The following is an 18,836-nucleotide window of genomic DNA, read 5'->3' on the forward strand; positions in this document are numbered from 1 at the left end:
ATCTAGGGACCAGAATAGCATAGAGACATGGCGGTAAACTATTTTGATTAGGGCCAGGGCCATCATCAGTGAGGCAACCACCAGGAACGTTGTCCTGGGACCTGTGGAATGGGGGCCCCCACTAAGGTCCTCTATGGTATAGCCTACAAATGGGGGATTGAAAAAGGGAGGCCCACCCACAGTATAAAATGTAGTTTTGGGCCTGTAACAAATCTAGTTATTGTTTCTGATTACCAGTGTTATGTGTTGCAGTTACTTGGGGATGTCACATTACCTCTATGTAATTTGCATCTTGTTTTCTTTATTCAAGAAATGGAGTGGAGGGCCTTGGCAGGGTTGTCTCTGCTGCTGTGTTTTGGCTCTGCTTGCTGTGATTATACTTCGGAACAGTTCTCCTCTGTTACCATCATCAATAATGTCGTTCAGGACCCTCAAACGGGCCGGATCTATTTGGGCGCCGTCAATACCATCTATCAACTGAACTCCAACCTGCGACTGGAGAGCAGCACAGCAACAGGCCCTAAATCGGATCACCCACACTGCACCCCCCCAATCACTGCCCATTGCTCTGACGCAAAGGAAACAGACAACATTAACAAACTCCTGCTTGTCAACTCTGTCAACAGCACCTTGGTCATATGCGGAAGTGTTTTCAGGGGCATCTGCTCCTTGGTGAACCTCAACAGCGTTGAAAAATCTGTGTACTACAGTGACACCAAAGGTGAGAAGACATACGTGGCAAGCACCGAGTCGTCTGTTGCTGTGGTTGGCGTGATTTCGTATTTCATAGACACTAATTCCAACACTAACCTCAGCGTGTTTCTAGTGGGGAAGGGCTACGGTAGCTCGGACAGTTCGAAACTTATTAGCACTCGGTTGCTGCAGGAGCATGGCGAAATGGATGTCTTCGAGAACATTGTTGAAGCATCCACCGTCCAGGCCAGCCCTTTTGTCCAGCGCTACCTCCATGACTTTCGTTTCGCCTTCAAGGATAATGGCTTTATCTACTTCCTGTTCTCACGCACTTCGGGCACCAGCGACAGTAGAAATATCACTTTCATATCACGTCTATGTGAGAACGATCATCATTACTATTCCTACACAGAGCTTCAGCTCAACTGCACCACCAAAACTGAACTTCAAGAGAACAAGTATAACAAGGTCAAGGCGGCGCATCTGGCCACTCCTGGAGAAATTTTGGGTCAAAATATTGCCCCTGCAAATCCGAATGATAAAGTTCTGTTTGCAGTGTTCAGTGCGGATGAGGACGGCAGCCGATCAGCCTTGTGCATGTACCCGCTCAGCAGCATCAACGCAAGGTTTGAAGAGGTGATTGAGTCCTGCTACACTGGAGAGTGTCTGGAGGACGGCAAGCCAAAGACTGTTTATTCGCCATACACCTCCAAGACCGAGGCCATCTGTAAGACCAAAAGAGAGGTGAGTTGGGTTTCTGTTTTTGTTTTTGGCTCTGCTTCTCTGTTGTATGGTCTTATAAGGTTCTTTTGAATGAATGAATGTATGTTGATTTGTTTGCCCAACAGAAGGATATGGTGAAAGATTATAAATGTGGAGCAGAATTCCTGCCTACTCCACTTGCCAGTAAACCAGAATATGCTCTAGCCGTCAAACCCATCGTCACCCGAAAAGACATGCTGACAGCAGTAGCTGTGTCAGTGGAGAATAAGCACACAGTGGCATTCTTGGGAACCAGTGGGGGAGAAGTCTTAAAGGTATGTGGCCTAATTTACTACTCTCAAATAGTTGTCCATTTGTAAGTTGCTTTGGATAAAAGTATTTGCCAAATTAATGAATGTAAATGACTTCTGTGTGTTCCACAACTCATAGCCTCTCATCTTTTACCTTGCAGGTGCATCTTGATCCCAGCCTTAGCAAACACCCTTCTGAGTTTTATCAGAGGATTCCAGGGGAACGCACAGATGCTGGGGTGAACAAAAACCTATTTTTTGATTCCAGTTCGGATCACCTGTATATCACCAATGGCAAAAAGGTCTGCAAACAGTTTATGAGCACATTCACAACACAACTCACATTGAGTAAACACAGAACACACACTGTTTAAAACCTGATTGTATAATGTAGGCTCATTATGGAATTTCACACTCCATTGTCTTGGTTGGTCACCTACCACAATTGCTGTTGGTTTGTAACAAATCTATAGAACTTTGAGTGGAACTTTAGTCACAGAGGCATCCACTATTAGAAATGCTATTACCCTTAACTAAACAATTTAGCAAGGATGCGTTTTGGAGGTTGTATTTTATGTTGTTTGATATTTCTCTTCTCTGTTACGTAGATCACCAAAGTGCCAGTGCAGGCCTGTGAAGAGAAGAAAGACTGTCTATCATGTATGTCCCAGAAGGATCCATATTGTGGCTGGTGTGTTTTGAAGGGCCGGTGAGTCTGTCTACTTAATTTTATTACCAAAATTTCAACATCATTTTGGCATTTATTCGAAACGGTGTCATACTATAACTTTTTAAAATAAGAACATTTCTACTGATAGTCTCTAACTCTAACCATCAAATAGCATCAACAAGCAAAAAACATATTTTAAGTATGTTTTTGAAGAAGAAACTGATTAAATATAAAATGTTCTAAATGTTTATACACCAAAATATAGCATAATCTAGGTCTGATATAGTGGGCCATTAAATGAATAGTTAAATCCTAAACTATCCCAAATCTTTTAAGGACCTGTAAATTGGTTTGACAAGCAAAGTTTTCTTTCCTGTGCTGACATATATTTACTTTTGAAACAGGAAGTTGGAGTGGGACATATCGAAGAGCAATTTTGCCAATTCAATAGAACATAATTTTTACTTGCTATCACTCATCAGAGACAGGTGAAAGCATTTGATTTGGCTGAATGCAGAGGAGTAAATTATTGTGGTCCGATTTGATTTCATGGCTTTTTAATATTTAAGGAGTAAGATTATAACAGGTTGTCAGACAAGACTGTCTTAGCTAGTAGATATCAGTGTACAGTCCCGATAATGCAGACTTATGAGAATGCAATGCATCTCATGACCCATGTTCCTCTACTGTTTTTCCTGCAGCTGTACCAGAAAGAAGGACTGTAGCAGTGGAGAAGTAGAGAATGCCTGGCTGTGGAGTCCAAACCAAATGTGTGTCACTATTCAGTCTATTGAGCCCCCAAACATCAGCTGCAAGACGACAGATAGTACACTGGTACTAGAACACACACAAACATACACACACTGTGATACATTCAGCAGTTATTTCAAATCCTAACCCTTTTCAGGATTAACTGAGGATTGACTGTAACAGATCCAGTCTGAGCATCTAATCCCTTCTTCATGGGTTGATATGATAAAGTTACTAAACAAGGATTCTGAAATGATAATACAGCGTCATCCCACATAAAGAGACAGAGCTCATCTAATTCATTGCTGATATATCTCAGAAGAAACTCCTTCCCATATTCTCTAATTAACTTCCTGGATCAGTTGTATTGAATACAACAGTTTAATCATTTTTCAGTTGCATATCTTCTTATACAATGCTAATTTTATCTTAAATTAATTTTATTTAATATTCTATTTTTATATTTTTCTCCTAAATCCTTATTTTTGGGGTTTAAACATTCAGGTGAAGATTGACGTCCCCTTGATCCCAAGTATTTTCAGTCCTGATATGCTCACGTGTGTGTTTGGTGAATACAATAGCTCCGCTAAAATGGAAAATACACATGTCACCTGTGCTCTCCCGACCTCTCAGAACATACCGGCCACACCTGAAAAAGGTAGGACCAGCTCTGTTTGTCTTTGGCTTTAATAATCAGTTTTCCTTTCACTTTCATGTACTCCCAGAATTAACAGATGGTGCTTTGTCACACAGAATGCCTAAAAAAAAGATTTCTTTTTTTTATTTGGAGCCTGATCAGCTGAAACAATTACTGAAACTGTTTTACTGAAAACTATCAGCAGAACCTTAAATTTAACCTATTGATTCAAGTGTACAAGTAAATAGATTTTTTTAATCTTCTAAAGAAAGTGAATGGTGCCTGCCCATGCAAGAGTCGCCACCATGGTGTTAGGATGTTTTTATGGTTGCTAAGTGGTTACTGGCCCAAAAGAGCCCACCCCTAATTCTCTAATATATTCTGATGCATAAGTATGGTTTGGGTCCATCCTTTACTGTATGTCTATGGGATTTACAACCAATTTTAGCATCTGCCATGCCAAAATCATAATTTTGATCACTTCTATAAATAAAAGTGCACCTATCCTCAACAATCCACATGATTTGAGGTATCATTCCTGTCTGTTGCCTTGGCAAACTGCACCACTTATAAATGAGTTTGGTGTATGTATTACTAACTGACGTGATTTCCTGTAATCAGTGTTGGGTAAGCTTCTTTAAAAAATAAAAATTACTAACTACTAATTACATCTTCTACAGTGTAATTAATTACTGTACTAATTTCTCTGTCTGAAAAGTAATTGCATTACTTATTACTAATTACGTTCTAAAACCCTTATCAACCTTTACCAGATGAAATGTACAAGGATAGACATGAAATTGTTCTTTGAATTCTTTCAAATAAATCATATAAAATCAAATAAATTATTCATGAACTGGCCAAATAAATTTAATTAGAAAACATACATTTTAAAATTTAAATTTTTAATTCATTAATGTTTTATATAGAATTGTTCTATAGTCTATACAGTATTTAATGCAATTACATAAGAAGTAACTAATTAAATAACTGAAAAATTAGAGTAATCCCGTACTTTTTTTTTTTCAATGAAAAAGTAACTTACCGTAATTAAATACTTAGTAATGCATTACACTCATCACTGCCTGTAATGTGTGTATTTGTAGATTTTGTGGCTGTACAAGTGAGGATCATGGTGAATGATAATATTGAAGTTGCTTCCGGTGAATATGATTTCTACAACTGTGCTGCGGTGGTGAAAAGGGCCCACAATACACCGTGAGTATCAGGCACACTGCCATAACCAACAAGTGATGCTGTTTTAAACATGATATCCACTCCAAGAATATAAATCCAATTGAACTGCAAATGGCAGTGCTGGTTCTTCAGATTAGCCATTATAATTAATTTATTTACCTGCCCGTTTTCTGCAGATGCATTGTGTGTGTAACCAGTAAGTGGGGCTGCCAGTGGAACATTCGGGAGCATACATGCAGTGATAGAGATGACACTGTAGAGGGCAGTCATATCATCAAACATCTGGAGGTAAGTCCAGTGTTGTCATGGTTCGTGAATGTACACATTTAGAAATGAATGTGCCTGTTTCTGCGTTATTAAATGGAGAGTTGTTGGATTACCAATCATTCTTTAGTGCTGTGCTGGAAAGGTTTTAGTAAATGTTCTTTGATTTGTGCAGGGTGGAAAGTGTCCACAATTTGAGATCCCAGAGCCTCTGCTCATTCCTGTTGGCATCAAAACACTCATCAACTTTCATGGCAAAAACCTGGAGGAATATTCGGTAAATTGAATCCATTGCTCATTGCTTGCATTCCTCATATGTTGGTGTTACATCCTTTTAGGTGCATTAGTGTAAAAATTATTAAAGTTTTAAGTTATGCAGGGAATATCACGTCGAAGCATCAAAGTAATATTTAATTAAACAAAGACACCAACATAAACACAAACCATACAGAGCAGCTGCCTGTAGCTCTCTCTCTCTGTCGAACTGCTGCCGCCAGCTGCCTTTATCCTCTAGTGTATGACAGCCGCTCATCCCCGGGTGGATCGGAGGCAGTTCTCCGGCCCCTGGCGGATGGAACGCTCCTCCGTGTTTTGGTGGATGGTAGGGGTCTCCTCCGCCCCTGGCAGCGGTTCTCCCACTCCAGGTGGTCGGCAGTGAGCCCCTCCCTGCTTGCAGATGGCAGTCTTCTCTTTGACCCCGCTGCGTTTTAGCGGCCAGTAGGGGGGGTCTCCACCCCGGCAGCGGTCCAACCGGTCAGCCTGTCAGTAGGGAGCCCTTTGTCGGCGGTCATTCCTCCGCTTTCAGGCGGCCGGACTCCTCAGTCGGATGGCCACGGCTGCTGGCGGATGGCCACGGCGGATGGCCACGGCTGCTGCTCTGGGGTGGATGGTAGTAGCAAGGACTCTACTACGGCGCATCCATCCTCCTTCCCGGATTTCGGCACCAGTGTAACAGGTTAAAAGGGAAAGGAAGAGGTGAGAACCTGCTTGACAATATAAATAATAATTTAACGATAAACTTAAAGCAAAAGACATGCAACACAAATGCATACAGGGCAGCTGCCTGTAGCTCTCTGCCGAACTGCCGCATCCGGCCGCCTTTATCCCTCTCGTCGGCTTGATTTGCCTGATTAGGGGCCGGCTTGCGGCATCACAGCCCGGGCCTGCATTCCTCCTTGCCACAATCATGGACAAGAAAATCTTGAGCAAATTTGAAACGGGTTCCCAAAAATCTTGGAAAACCTGTAAATATTAGATTGTTTAAAAAGTAATTGATGTTTTTTAAATGTTTTTACTTTTTCTAGTTCAGCTCTGCTCTAAAATATTTAACTCTAAAATAACATCATGGAAAAGTAATTAGTCAAAAAGTCTAGGAAACCTATTCTTTTTAATATCTCTGTGAAGTAATTTGCCAGCTCGGTTTTTGAGTAAATCTGTAATTTTATAGAATTCTTGTTAACAGCATTACTCTTTCTCTGTTTCTCAGGGCAAAACCTTTCAGATTGGCACTGAGCTCATGAAACAGGTGGGCGAGGTGATTGTGGAGGCTGATGGGTTACAGTACAGTTTTGAAGGATATGAGGTCAGTATGTGCTCCTCCTTACTTTAGCATCCCTCTTTCAATCCTTTCCTCCTTTATTCCCTCCCTTATCCCTTCATTCACACAAAGCTCCAGCCAATATGGCATTCACATTTATTGAGCTGCACATGTATTTAGGGCTTAGTGTTCAAGTCCTATGTGGGTGTAGAAAACACAGTGATCAGATGCCGAAAGACCACATTTTGGCAGGGGGGTATTAGAGCTGCGGCATCAGATGCTCTGATGTATTTTTCTGTCTCTGTGTATGTTAATGACACATTCTGCTGTTTTTATGCCAGTTCGCTTATGACAAAGAGCCAGAAGTGAATGTGACTTTCTACATAATGGATCAAGACACAGAAAGGAAGATTGACAGCACCCTTAGAGGTACATTTTACTAAACCGTGCATAAAATCAGTGTTGCTGAAGCTTCTTTGAAACTGTGACTTGCCTAGTTACTCATAATTATAGTTAAACTACTGTCAAGCTACCATTTTGAAGAAGTACAAAGAGTACTGTGGCGATACCATGCTACAGGGATGGTATCAGATGGTAATAGCATATACTTTGATATATGGTTCTGAATGATTACCATATTCAAGTACCATGGTATTTACATGGTACTGCAAGGCACTTCACATTATACCATGGTACTACTATAGCACAAAAAAAGTTATTGATAAAAAGTAGCTATTTAAAGGAATATTCCAGGTTCAACACAATTGAAGCTCAATCGACAGCATTTTTGGAATGATGTTGATTACCATAAAAATGTATTTTGACTCATCACTCCTTTTCTTAAAAAAAAGAAAGAATCAAAAATCTAAGTTACAGTGAAGCACTTACAATGGATTAACAAAGCTACAACTTTCACAGAAAAGGTTAGCAAGTTATTTTTTCACATTAAAATCATGTTAACACCTATTGTTTATGAATACTCACTTTTGAAGTAATGAGTGTTTTAATGTTTATGGATTGGCCCCATTGACTTCCACTGTAAATGCCTCATTGTAACCAGATTTTCTTTTTTTTTTTTAAATGGATGGGTGAGTAAATTTTTTTTTTTTGTGGTAATCAACATTATGCCACAAATCCTGTTGATTGAGCTTAACTTGTATTGAACTCAGAATATTTATTTTAAGGGGGGCTTATTTTAGACGTAATATGAAATAAATGACTACTATTACATTTAGTTTTATTCTCTTACAAGACTATTTGATCTAAAGTGATTTACAAATGAGGATAATACAAGATTTTCAAAATCATAGTAGTAATTATCTGGTACAAAAAAATAAGATGCTGTGCATGGAGTGTTGTTACATTGAAGTACTGTGAATTTAGTTTTCTCTCTTCTACCCAGTGGTGCTCTACAACTGTTCTGTAAGGCGTGAGGACTGCAGTCTGTGTAAGAACGCTGAGCAAAAGTATGACTGTGTGTGGTGCGATACCACAAAATCCTGCATCTACAGAAAGCTGTGTAGCCAGGAGCTTGAGCAGTGCCCTCCACCCAAGATCACTGATGTGAGGAACATGACACCATTTCTTCTTTCTTTTTCTCCTTGCTCCTGTTTAAATTCAACTTTACTAACACATGGTTATGAATCAGTGTTTTAAGAGTTGCATCATTATGAATCTAAAAGATAAACTTCACACTTAAGATGAAATGCATCCTAGAATATCTTAACAGAACGACGTCAGCGTTGACAAATTTATAATTCTCCACTCCCCGTTCAAATGTGGTTCATAATTTCCCCCTCTCTTCATCTTCTCTCACATCTTCTCATAAAAACACCATTTCTTTTTATCATCATCTTTATTTTTCATGCCTAAATGATATATTGATGGCTGCATGCTCTGTAATGGTATTCACAAACTCTACATTTTAAACACATTGTCTTTCACGGCCACCAAATGTTAAAATGTGTGTGACTCATGTCTTTTGTTGAATCCATCTTTAATGATCACACCGCCTGGGCCTCATAGCGTTTGGTAATTTGTCATCTGGCAAATAATTTGATCTAAAGCAACTGTCTTGCTCAAGGGCACAGTGGCCATGAGGTTCTCAGTAATTCCTTAGCTTGAACCTTCATTTCTCATCTACCAATGAACACATTTCTGTGTGAACAGGATCAGGCATTTTTGTGTGAACGGCACCTTAGAGTGTTCAGATGTCCAGTAGAGTTTATTGAAAATCCAATTCATCTGCCACAGTCTCTTTTAACTCTGCTGTTCTGCTTTCATTCCAGATTGTTCCACGGTATGGGCCAATGAATGGGCAAATCTCTGTCACCATTAAGGGCTCCAACTTGGGCATAAAACATGAGGACATTAAGAGGATCACTGTGGCGGGAGTGCAATGTGTTCATCAGCCAGAAAGATACTCCGTCTCTACCAGGTACTGCACGAATAGCATACTACATATTTATTGCTTATATTGGGGATATAGCTTAGGGTATATCTGCACCACATGCATCTTGAAAGAGCTGTTTAACCTTTTATTATCATCTCTCTGTGTATCAGTGTTGTGTGTGTGATCGGGCCCTACCCTTCACTCCCAGAGGACCTGCCCAATGAGTCATCCCTAGATGGTCCAGTGGAAGTGGAGGTGGAAGGAGGGAAAAGTGAACCATCGGATGTGAAGTTCACATACAGGGTAGCTGCTTACTCTTTGATTATGCTTTTGCTGACATTTAGTTTCCTCAGTCCTAGAAAATAAGAGATTTATTTTTTATTTTATCAGTCTTTTGAATGAACTTTTAAGTAATCCTTGTAAATTCATGACAATCCTGCTGAAAAGACTGAATCTTTTTATGTGAATGTTCTTGCTGTTCCAGTCTGGTTTATCCTGGTTTGTGCTGGACCAGCATGGTATTATCTACTTAGTCAATATAAAACCCTATTTAGTTAAAATTATTATATGCTGCTGGTCTTATTGTTAATGATTCATCAGTGCATATTATTTCAAAGAAACAATAGAAACAAAGAAACAGTCTTTGTAATATTTCATTTAAATGTACCGGAATTAATGTTAACCAATTGCCAAAAAGCTATTTAGCCATTGTTCAAGGTTACTAATGAAGTCAATGCAGCCTTTCTAAAATCTTGCCATTACTTTAAACAGTAATTTAAAGGACTATTCAGTTTTCAATACAAGTTAAGCTCAATCAACAGAATTTGTGCCATAATGTTGATTACCACAATAAATTTCATTTTCTTAAAAAAACAAAAGAAACAAAAAAAAGCAAAAATCTAGGTTCCTATGAGACATTTACAGTGGAAGTGAATGGGGCCAATCTGTAAATGTTAAAATACACATTGTTTCAAAAGTATAGCCACAAGACATAAACAATATGCATGTTAAAGGTGCCATTTGTAGTATATTTACTGTACTAAAGCATAACATTTTCATAATATTTTATCAGAGATTTAGGAAAAGTTGAAATACTGGCTTCTCCAAATACAATGCTACTGTGCATATATTCTACATTGAAAGGGCTGGAATTTCTGTTTGTGGTTTGGCCTGTCTTATCCCACCCACTGCCCATATCCCAATTGTATTTTGACACCTCGGGTTGCCAGATTTGAAACAAGTTAGCGGGCAAACACAGCACGCTGCAGCCATGGAAGCCAGCAATACTTCTAGCTAACATTGACAGAGTTATAAAAAATCCACATGAGCTGGTTAATAATTTTCAAACAATAAAAACATTGCAAACATATATTAGCTGATCAACTTGCAGTGTAAGGCTTGTCACTTGCCATTTGTCAGTTTGCTCGATCCTGTTGTGTGCCCTCAACCTGGCAACTGCGTGAGCTTCGAGTCTGGGGAGGAGGGGGCGGGGGAGACAACTCTCTCCAATATTTTGAATTTGGACTGCAGTACCCATTTTAAACGCTGGATTTGTCAATGTTACATATTGCTCCTTTAACATGATTTTAGTGTGATAAAATCGCTTACTAACCTTTTCTGTGTAATGTTATATCCAGTTTACAACTACATTGCCATGATGATGTAATGTCAACAAACCCTAAAACAAGAGATTATAAAGAGGGATTATTCTGGTTATAAACATTATGCCACAAACGCTGTTTATTGCGCTTAACTTGTATTGAAACCGGAATACTTAATATTTTACTGTATTACCACTAATATTCTGTTTTTCTCTGAAATATGTTACATTATCGAAGTAAAATGGGTAGAAAATGCTTTTTCATGAACACCACCACACCAGCATTCCATGTCGATTTGTTTGTTCAGGTTATTGTTGAATATTTATTATATTTCAGTCTTCTACAGACCTTATATGTTCCAAATGATCCTTAAACGTTTAAGTTAATATTTATTTCTCTGCTTTGTGTTTGAGTTTAGCTGACTATATGATGATGATATTTAAAGAAAACCAAACTCATGTAGAACCTGAGCTATAAATGAGGCTGAGAGCAAATGTTGACAGATTTTTATTTCCATCAATAAGGACCCTATTCCCGAGGCTGTGTCCCCCTCTAAAGGTCCTGAAGCTGGGGGAACCCTCATCACTATCACAGGGCGGAATCTCGACACTGCTAGTAAAGATGACATCAGCGTTATAGTAGGAGGAGAGATTTGTGAAGTGTGAGTAACAAGCCCTATCTGTAGATGTTCGTAGAAATTAAGCAAATGTATTTTTTGACATATAAATAAATATACGTATTTGTTTTGTCTATTCCTAATTATGTTTTTGTGGTTTCAAATATACAGGTTGAAATTTGGGCAAAATATTACCTGTAAGACTGGCCCTTATAAAGGACAAAAGATTCCCTCTGACAAGTTGACTGTTATTGTGAAATACGGCAAGGACACCTCCAAAGAAGTTAGCGGATTCGAATACTCGGCCAATCCCAAAGTTTCAGATTATGTTCCACAAGCAAGCTTCATTTGGTTAGTCCATTATGCACACAGATCTGTTTTCCAATTGTTAAGACTGTCTTAACAGTCTTTTTGAAAATATTTAATTTGGGATGTCAGTCAAAACTAGATCCGTAATAAAATATACTGTATAAGTATGCACACAAGAGTTACATGCCTATGTGTGTTTTTTGTGTGTGTTCTAGTGGAGGTCGTACGATCTTAGTGATGGGATCAGGGTTTGATCAAGTGCAGAGAGCAACCATGCGAGTGCTGCCCTCTTCTGATGAGCTCAATCAAAAGTCCAGCAATGTGGAGGTGTGTATTATTCTTGTATGGAACAGTGCTCATTTACATTGATCTTTGATCAGGATAGTGTCTCTTTTTTATATATTTTTTCAATAGCCAAGACTGGGAACTGAACTGAAAAAGCTGGTCACAGATCATATTAAAAGCAAACATTTACCTATAGTTCCTTAAAGGGATAGTTCACCCAAAAATGAAAATTCATTTTCATTCATGTACCCTCATCATTCCAAACCCATATAACTTTTTTCTTCCTTGGAACCCAAAAAGAGATGATACAAGCTGTTCTTTTCCATAGAAACAAAAAAACAGGATGCCAATTTTGATTGTCAAGGTCCAAAAGTACCATAAAATTATTACATATGACTTGAGCAATATTCCAATTGTTCTGAAGCCATTAATAAATCCCTATGTCTCCCATTGGTCAACTACCAGATGGTCCCACTCCAAACTCGCAAGTGTTCACACTTTTTAAGGAAATTAGAATATTTAAAGAAATTGCGCAAAGCCCTTTTAAGTCGTTATTCAATGAAAAATATAAAATAAATGATTTATTTATTTATTTTTTCATAAAATTCTTCTCTAAGCATCCTTATTGCTTGTAATTTGCCAATTAATGGTAATTGTGAATCGTTAGGTTTCTTCTTTTAGTTCGGTCAAATGTAGTGTTCATTTTTCTACACTTTTACAGACACTAATGTAATCAAACTAAACTCAAATATATAAATACTTTTTTTTTTTTTTTTAAACATGACTCTCATCGCTTGTCAGAGAAATGGTGCATGGCAACAGTTTCTAAGATAGGATTGGGCGGGGCTTAGCGAAGGGTATATTAACCTGTTTTAAAGCGGTTCATTTTGCCGATGTTCAGCATGTTAAATCCCCAACATACTGGATTATTGGATTAGATGAATCCATATCTAATATCATCTTAAATAAACAGATGGTTCTCTAGATGATTCTTCTGTTTATATCTTGAAATGTTAATAACTTGCAGTATTATTTCTTTCTCGTTATATTTTCATCAACACTATGCTTTAATAAAATTGTTTAGCTATTGTCTTGATGCCTCTTTTTGACTAAATCAAAAACCCTTCACACCAGTTACAGTAACTTCAGTTAACGTGTTCTATAGTGATATCTTTGACTAGATTAACACTGGTCAAATGTATTTTTTTTTTGGCTATTGAAAAATGTCGATATCTTTTTCCTGGAATTTTCTTTGATCAAATTGTTACATTTTATAATGATTGCTCAGTTTCAGGCTGATATTTTCCTCTTTTCTTGTATCTGTCTATTTTCTGTCCGCATCTCCCTTTTCTCACTGTTAATAAACAGTAATCATTACACCACTGACATCATATCGTCTCATTCCTTTCTTGTAAAGAATGCTCAGACTTTTGTGAAAAGTGTTGTATAATGAGAGAAACTTTAACAAAGAATTCTTTTGGATCTCGCAGTTCGTACAGGAGGTTAAACACAAGAACGAGACTGTACTGGAGTTCCTCTCTCCAATTGTGAACAAATCTTATGAGAGCCATTCCTTAAGAACCATCATCCAGCTTGACAACTTGGTGGAGAACCTGACAGACTTCGTTTACCATCCAGACCCCACTTTCGTCCGTTTAACTGATAAAGCCATCACAGAAGGCAGCATCATTAATGTTAATGTAAATGTGTTTCCTACCAGCATAACAGTTTGGTTTAAAATGAGTTATTATTGCTAACGCTACTACTTTTACTTATCCATAACTGCTTTTCTGTGTTGCAGGGTCAAGGTTTTTCTAAAGCCATGACTGCCAAAGAGGCCCAGGCATTTGTGGGCAATGCACCTTGTTCAGTGACAATACTGGAGGATGATAAGCTTTTCCTCGTGGCCCCCTCGAGCCCTCCAACATCCACCTCCAGACGCCATCGCAGAGACACAAGTTCAGAGGCTATGGAACTGCTGGTTAGAAAACCACATTCATAACATCTTCACTTCTCTACACAAGCTCTAATATTTGTTATTCCATGAGTTTAAAGTTTCATGTCATTCTCAGATAAAGTTTGGAAATGGAGAGTGGGATGTCGGCTCTGTGCACTTTGAGAGGAAATATGAGGTTCCACTTTACATCATCATTCCTGCTGTCATTATTCCAATGGTGCTCTTCATTGCAGTGTCAATCTATTGCTACAGGTAACAAAACATGGTCCCACAGATTGCACTAGACTGTAATGATGGAAGCTGTTCTGATTGTCAAAAACATTTATGATTCGGGCCTGGGTAGCTCAGCGAGTATTGACGCTGACTACCACCCCCGGAGTCGCGGGTTCGAATCCAGGGCGTGCTGAGTGACTCCAGCCAGGTGTCCTAAGCAACCAAATTGGCCCAGTTGCTAAGGAGGGTAGAGTCACATGGGGTAACCTCCTCGTGGACGCCATTATGTGAATCTCGCTCTCGATGGGGCGCGTGGTGAGTTGTGCGTGAAGCCTCCACACATGCTCATTTCCGTGGGAATGTGCTCACAAGTCACGCGATAATATGCACGGATTGACGGTCTCTGACATAGAGGCATCTGAGATTCGTCCTCCGCCACCCGGATTGAGTCAGATCGATAGTGTTCACTACGCCACCACGAAGACTTGGAGCGCATTGGGAATTAGGCATTACAAATTGTGGAGAGAATTTTTTTTTGATTGTCAGAGCTGGGGCTGTCTTAGTGTTTTATGAATGTCTTAGTGGCTTGCGCACATGCTCTGCCAAATTTAACCATGGTGCTCATACAGGCAATGCGAGTTCAAGACTGGCTTGCAACAATTTCCTGATCCCATTCCCCACACTTTCCCCTATCGTTTTTCTGTCCTCAAATGAAATTATGTTTTTGTGTTTGCATTTGTGTATGTGTGCAGGAGAAAAAGTCAGCAAGCAGAAAGGGAGTATGACAAGGTAAAAAATCAGCTGGCCAATCTTGAGGAGAGTGTACGTGAACGCTGTAAAAAGGAGTTTACAGGTGAGTGTCTTATCTTCCATCCGTTCAGACGGACCTGTCTAGACTGACTTGGACATTTGCGATTCGTTTTTTTAAATGCACATTTAAACTCTATAAACTGTTGTTAATACTCTTTAAAACTGAGTTGGGGTGTTTTTTTTGCCACCAAAGTGTAACCTTTGCTTGCAAATGGTTAAATGAATTGTTCACCCAAAAAGGAAAATTATCTCATCATTTACTCGCCCTCATACCATCCCTGATGTGCATGACTTTCTTCTGCTAAACACAAAAAAAAAGATATTAAGAAAAATGTTTCAGCTCAGTAGATCCATATAGTGCAAGGGAATGGTGATCAGAACTTTAAAGGTCTAATAATCCATCATAAAAATAATCCATACGACTCCAGGGGTTTAATCTTCAGCATATCTTCAGAAGCGATATGATATGGGTGAGAAACAGATCAATATTTGTCCTTATCAAGTCCTTTTTACTATAAATCTCCACTTTCACATTCTTCTTTTATTTTTAGTTATTCACATTATTTGTGCATATTGCAACCTACTGGCCTGTGAGGAGAGGAGTAAAAATGTCTTAAAAAATAACCCACATCTATCATATTGCTTTGAAGATATACATTTAACCACTGGAGTCGTATGGATTATTTAATGCTGCCTTTATATGCTTTTGGACCTTCAAAGTTCTGGCCACCATACACTTGCATTGTGTGGACCTACAGAGCTGAGATATTCTTCTAAACATCTCTGTTTGTGTTCTGCAGAAGAAAGTTGTACACATTTGTGATGACATGATGGTGAGTAAACGATGAGAGAATTTTCTCTTTGGGGAGAATTATTCCTGTAAATAAATTGTGTTTTTTGTCATCACACATATTTTATTTATTTGCTATAACAATATTTCTAGACTCAATTATAAAGTATGGTCAGTTCTTGCAAAGTTTGCTTTAAAAATCAGTTTTAGAAGAACAGAGCATGAAAAAGTGATAAAAGGAAAATATTTTGTTATTCTCAAACCTTCAATTTAAATACAACAATTTGAAAAGGAGAATCATTTTTGTACACTTCAAGACAATCTGTATGTGTACATGTTCAGTAATAATGAAGCTACAGCGGGGTTTTGCATCACCAAGCTACGGTCTTCCTGAGTATACATGACACAATGCATAATCGAATATTTGAAGGAAGATCGTCAGATGAGGCTTCGTCTGAGCGTCAATGGCATTATCTAGTTTTGTTAGTCCAACTCCACACATTTGTCTGTCTGAAATGGACCTTTAAAGTGCATGTAAACATACTGTTTCAGTCCACAGAGGGATAGATACATGTGTTAACTGGTTCTGTATTTCTCAGATCTAATGATTGAGATGGAAGATCACACTAGTGATCTAAGCGAAGCTCGTATCCCATTCTTGGACTACAAAAACTACACGGATCGCGTTTTCTTCCTGCCCTCCCAAGATGGGGCCAATGATGTCATGATAACCGGCAAGCTGAATATCCCAGAATCACGCAAAGCCATCGTAGGCCAGGCACTCAACCAGTTCTCCAACCTCCTTAACAGCAAAACTTTCCTTATCAATGTAAGACCCTCCTTTCATAACAGGTCATAAAATCAGGGCTCCCGGAGTCATGAAAAACATGGAAATATCAGGGTTTCTTTTTTTAACAAAAATGGAAGTTCGTGTTTTCCAGGCCTGGCTTTAAAGCTAGGGTGTGTAATCCAGAGAGACTAGCAGTTAGCGAACTGGCTTTGAAAGCATAGAGCCTGCCCTCACTTCAGAGGTGTCTCCAAAGGCACACCTCCTCTATCAAACATGAACACACACACAGAGCAGAGTCTAAGTGTTGTAGAAGTTTCTAACATTGTCTGTCTTGTTTCCTTTTACTGGTGGTTCAGGAGGAACATAAGGTAGTTGTGATTAAACCTTCCATTCTTGCGCTCGCTCTGGACAGTGTCAAGGAACCCGCGCTGATGATGTGTCATTGTCTGCGTGAACAAGTTGTGCGGCGGTATGCAAATATGGATTGACAGAGGAAGAACATCCTATCATTACAATCGGACAGAATTCAATGATTGGTCAATCATTTATTAGTCCTGTCCCTTCCACAGAAGATATATATATATATATATATTTCAACCAGTATAAAAAAATAAATTCTGGAAAAGATTGCACACCCTAGCTTTAAATAAAGTCACGAGAGTTTTATACTATTTCATTGGCTAGATATCGGTCTTGTTTTGAGTAGAATTTTCTTGCAAGCCATAGAGATGTCCGAAATATGAGTAAATCGGGCCAAAACAAAATAATTTTTTTAAATGTTGTATCGAGTAATCACAAATGACTGGAAAGGTCATTAAAATGCATTGTTCAATAAGTGTGGGAACCCTTTAAAACACTGCTTGATTTAAAAATTCAGCTGTATTGACTCACTATAACGGGCCTAAATTACAGAGTCATTTCTCTTTGGTACTGACAGGCTCATTGTATGTTTTACTTGATGGCCATAATTTCCCTTTTTTCCCCTGCAGAAATAAGACTTTAAAATGTCATTATAAAACACATTCTGTAGTTCTGCTCTGCTGATGTGCCTGCATAGAGCTGAATTTGATTTATTATCTGACTTATGTGCTGATATCTGTGTGCTATAGTTCATTCGTACCCTTGAGGGCAAGCCGGAGTTTAATGCCAGGAATAAGGTGTACTTTGCATCTCTTTTGACTGTGGCTCTGCATGGCAAGTTGGAGTATTACACAGACATCATGAGAACGCTCCTGCTTGAGCTAATGGATGAGTACGTTTGCAGCAAGTACCCCAAACTCATGCTCCGCAGGTCAGAACCACAACCACATTTTGATATTTCTGGTCTATTTTCTGGTCAATAGTCCCTCTGTTCGGCATGTTGAATCTTTGTTTTAAAGAACTGATTTCTAGTACTGCCCTGACATTGAGTGCTTTGACATTATGCTTAATCTATAGAGATTTGATGAGCATGTAAAGACTCTTTGTTCCTCTGTTTGTCATGTTCAGGTCCGACACCGTTGTGGAGAGAATGTTGTGTAACTGGATGTCCATATGTCTCTACCAGTTCTTAAGGGTAAACAATTTTACTATAATTAAAATTGCATAAATGGTACAAGCTGGTAATTACCGAGACTGACTAATGTGTGTTCTCTCAGGACTCAGCAGGTGAGCCTCTGTACAAGCTCTTTAAGGCCATTAAACACCAGGTGGAAAAAGGACCAGTTGATGCCAAGATGAAGAGGGCTAAATACACGCTGAACGATACAGGACTTTTGGGAGATGATGTTGAGTACATAGTTTTGGTGAGTGTCTTAACCACAGTGACTTTGTTTTTACCATGATGGACTATTGTTTGCTGGGGTTACCAATATTAGTAAATGCTCTCTGATGTTCCTCCATTTTAACAGGTTGATCTCAGGTCAATGCAATTTCTGACATTTGGCTGTTGTCTTGCATCTCACTAAAATAACTTGCCCTTCATTCAGTTCCATTCTTTACACTGTGTTTTTACCACAAGAAATTGTTCTGTGTGAACGAGCCTCTTAAAGGGATAGTTCACCCAAAAATGTAAATGCTCTCATCATTTACTCACCCTCATGCCACCCCAGATGTGTATGACTTTCTTTCTTCTGCTGTACAGAAACAAAGATTTTTAGAAGAATATTTCAGCTCTGTAGGTCCTCACAATGCAAGTGAATGGGTACCAACATTTTGAAGGTCCAAAAGGACATAAAAATAATCCATAAGACTCCAGTGGTTAAATCCATATCTTCAAAAGCAATATTATAAGTGTGGTAGAGAAACAAATTAATATATTTATATCTTTTCTA

The 18,836-nt window shown here is 38.7% G+C and overlaps 1 protein-coding gene across 2 annotated transcripts in view; it reads left to right on the forward strand.

Annotated features, from left to right (window-relative positions):
• Positions 1 to 18,836, forward strand: part of LOC127637275 (plexin-B2-like) — a 145,813-nt gene that overhangs the window by 112,745 nt on the left and 14,232 nt on the right. For both annotated transcript variants that reach the window (XM_052118236.1, XM_052118235.1), the window contains 25 exons: positions 311 to 1,437; positions 1,542 to 1,730; positions 1,868 to 2,008; positions 2,315 to 2,415; positions 3,078 to 3,210; positions 3,631 to 3,784; positions 4,870 to 4,981; positions 5,137 to 5,248; positions 5,400 to 5,501; positions 6,711 to 6,806; positions 7,103 to 7,190; positions 8,164 to 8,324; positions 9,050 to 9,198; positions 9,324 to 9,456; positions 11,279 to 11,415; positions 11,542 to 11,721; positions 11,895 to 12,006; positions 13,455 to 13,664; positions 13,766 to 13,945; positions 14,037 to 14,173; positions 14,887 to 14,987; positions 16,334 to 16,563; positions 17,634 to 17,815; positions 18,013 to 18,079; positions 18,162 to 18,308. In XM_052118236.1, coding sequence (XP_051974196.1) covers positions 313 to 1,437; positions 1,542 to 1,730; positions 1,868 to 2,008; positions 2,315 to 2,415; positions 3,078 to 3,210; positions 3,631 to 3,784; positions 4,870 to 4,981; positions 5,137 to 5,248; positions 5,400 to 5,501; positions 6,711 to 6,806; positions 7,103 to 7,190; positions 8,164 to 8,324; positions 9,050 to 9,198; positions 9,324 to 9,456; positions 11,279 to 11,415; positions 11,542 to 11,721; positions 11,895 to 12,006; positions 13,455 to 13,664; positions 13,766 to 13,945; positions 14,037 to 14,173; positions 14,887 to 14,987; positions 16,334 to 16,563; positions 17,634 to 17,815; positions 18,013 to 18,079; positions 18,162 to 18,308 — 4,479 coding nt within the window. In that variant the 5' untranslated portion in view covers positions 311 to 312. The remainder of the gene's footprint in view (positions 1 to 310; positions 1,438 to 1,541; positions 1,731 to 1,867; positions 2,009 to 2,314; positions 2,416 to 3,077; positions 3,211 to 3,630; positions 3,785 to 4,869; positions 4,982 to 5,136; positions 5,249 to 5,399; positions 5,502 to 6,710; positions 6,807 to 7,102; positions 7,191 to 8,163; positions 8,325 to 9,049; positions 9,199 to 9,323; positions 9,457 to 11,278; positions 11,416 to 11,541; positions 11,722 to 11,894; positions 12,007 to 13,454; positions 13,665 to 13,765; positions 13,946 to 14,036; positions 14,174 to 14,886; positions 14,988 to 16,333; positions 16,564 to 17,633; positions 17,816 to 18,012; positions 18,080 to 18,161; positions 18,309 to 18,836) is intronic.

Source organism: Xyrauchen texanus, chromosome 45, assembly GCF_025860055.1.
Source record: "Xyrauchen texanus isolate HMW12.3.18 chromosome 45, RBS_HiC_50CHRs, whole genome shotgun sequence".
Taxonomy (NCBI): Eukaryota; Metazoa; Chordata; class Actinopteri; order Cypriniformes; family Catostomidae; genus Xyrauchen; species Xyrauchen texanus.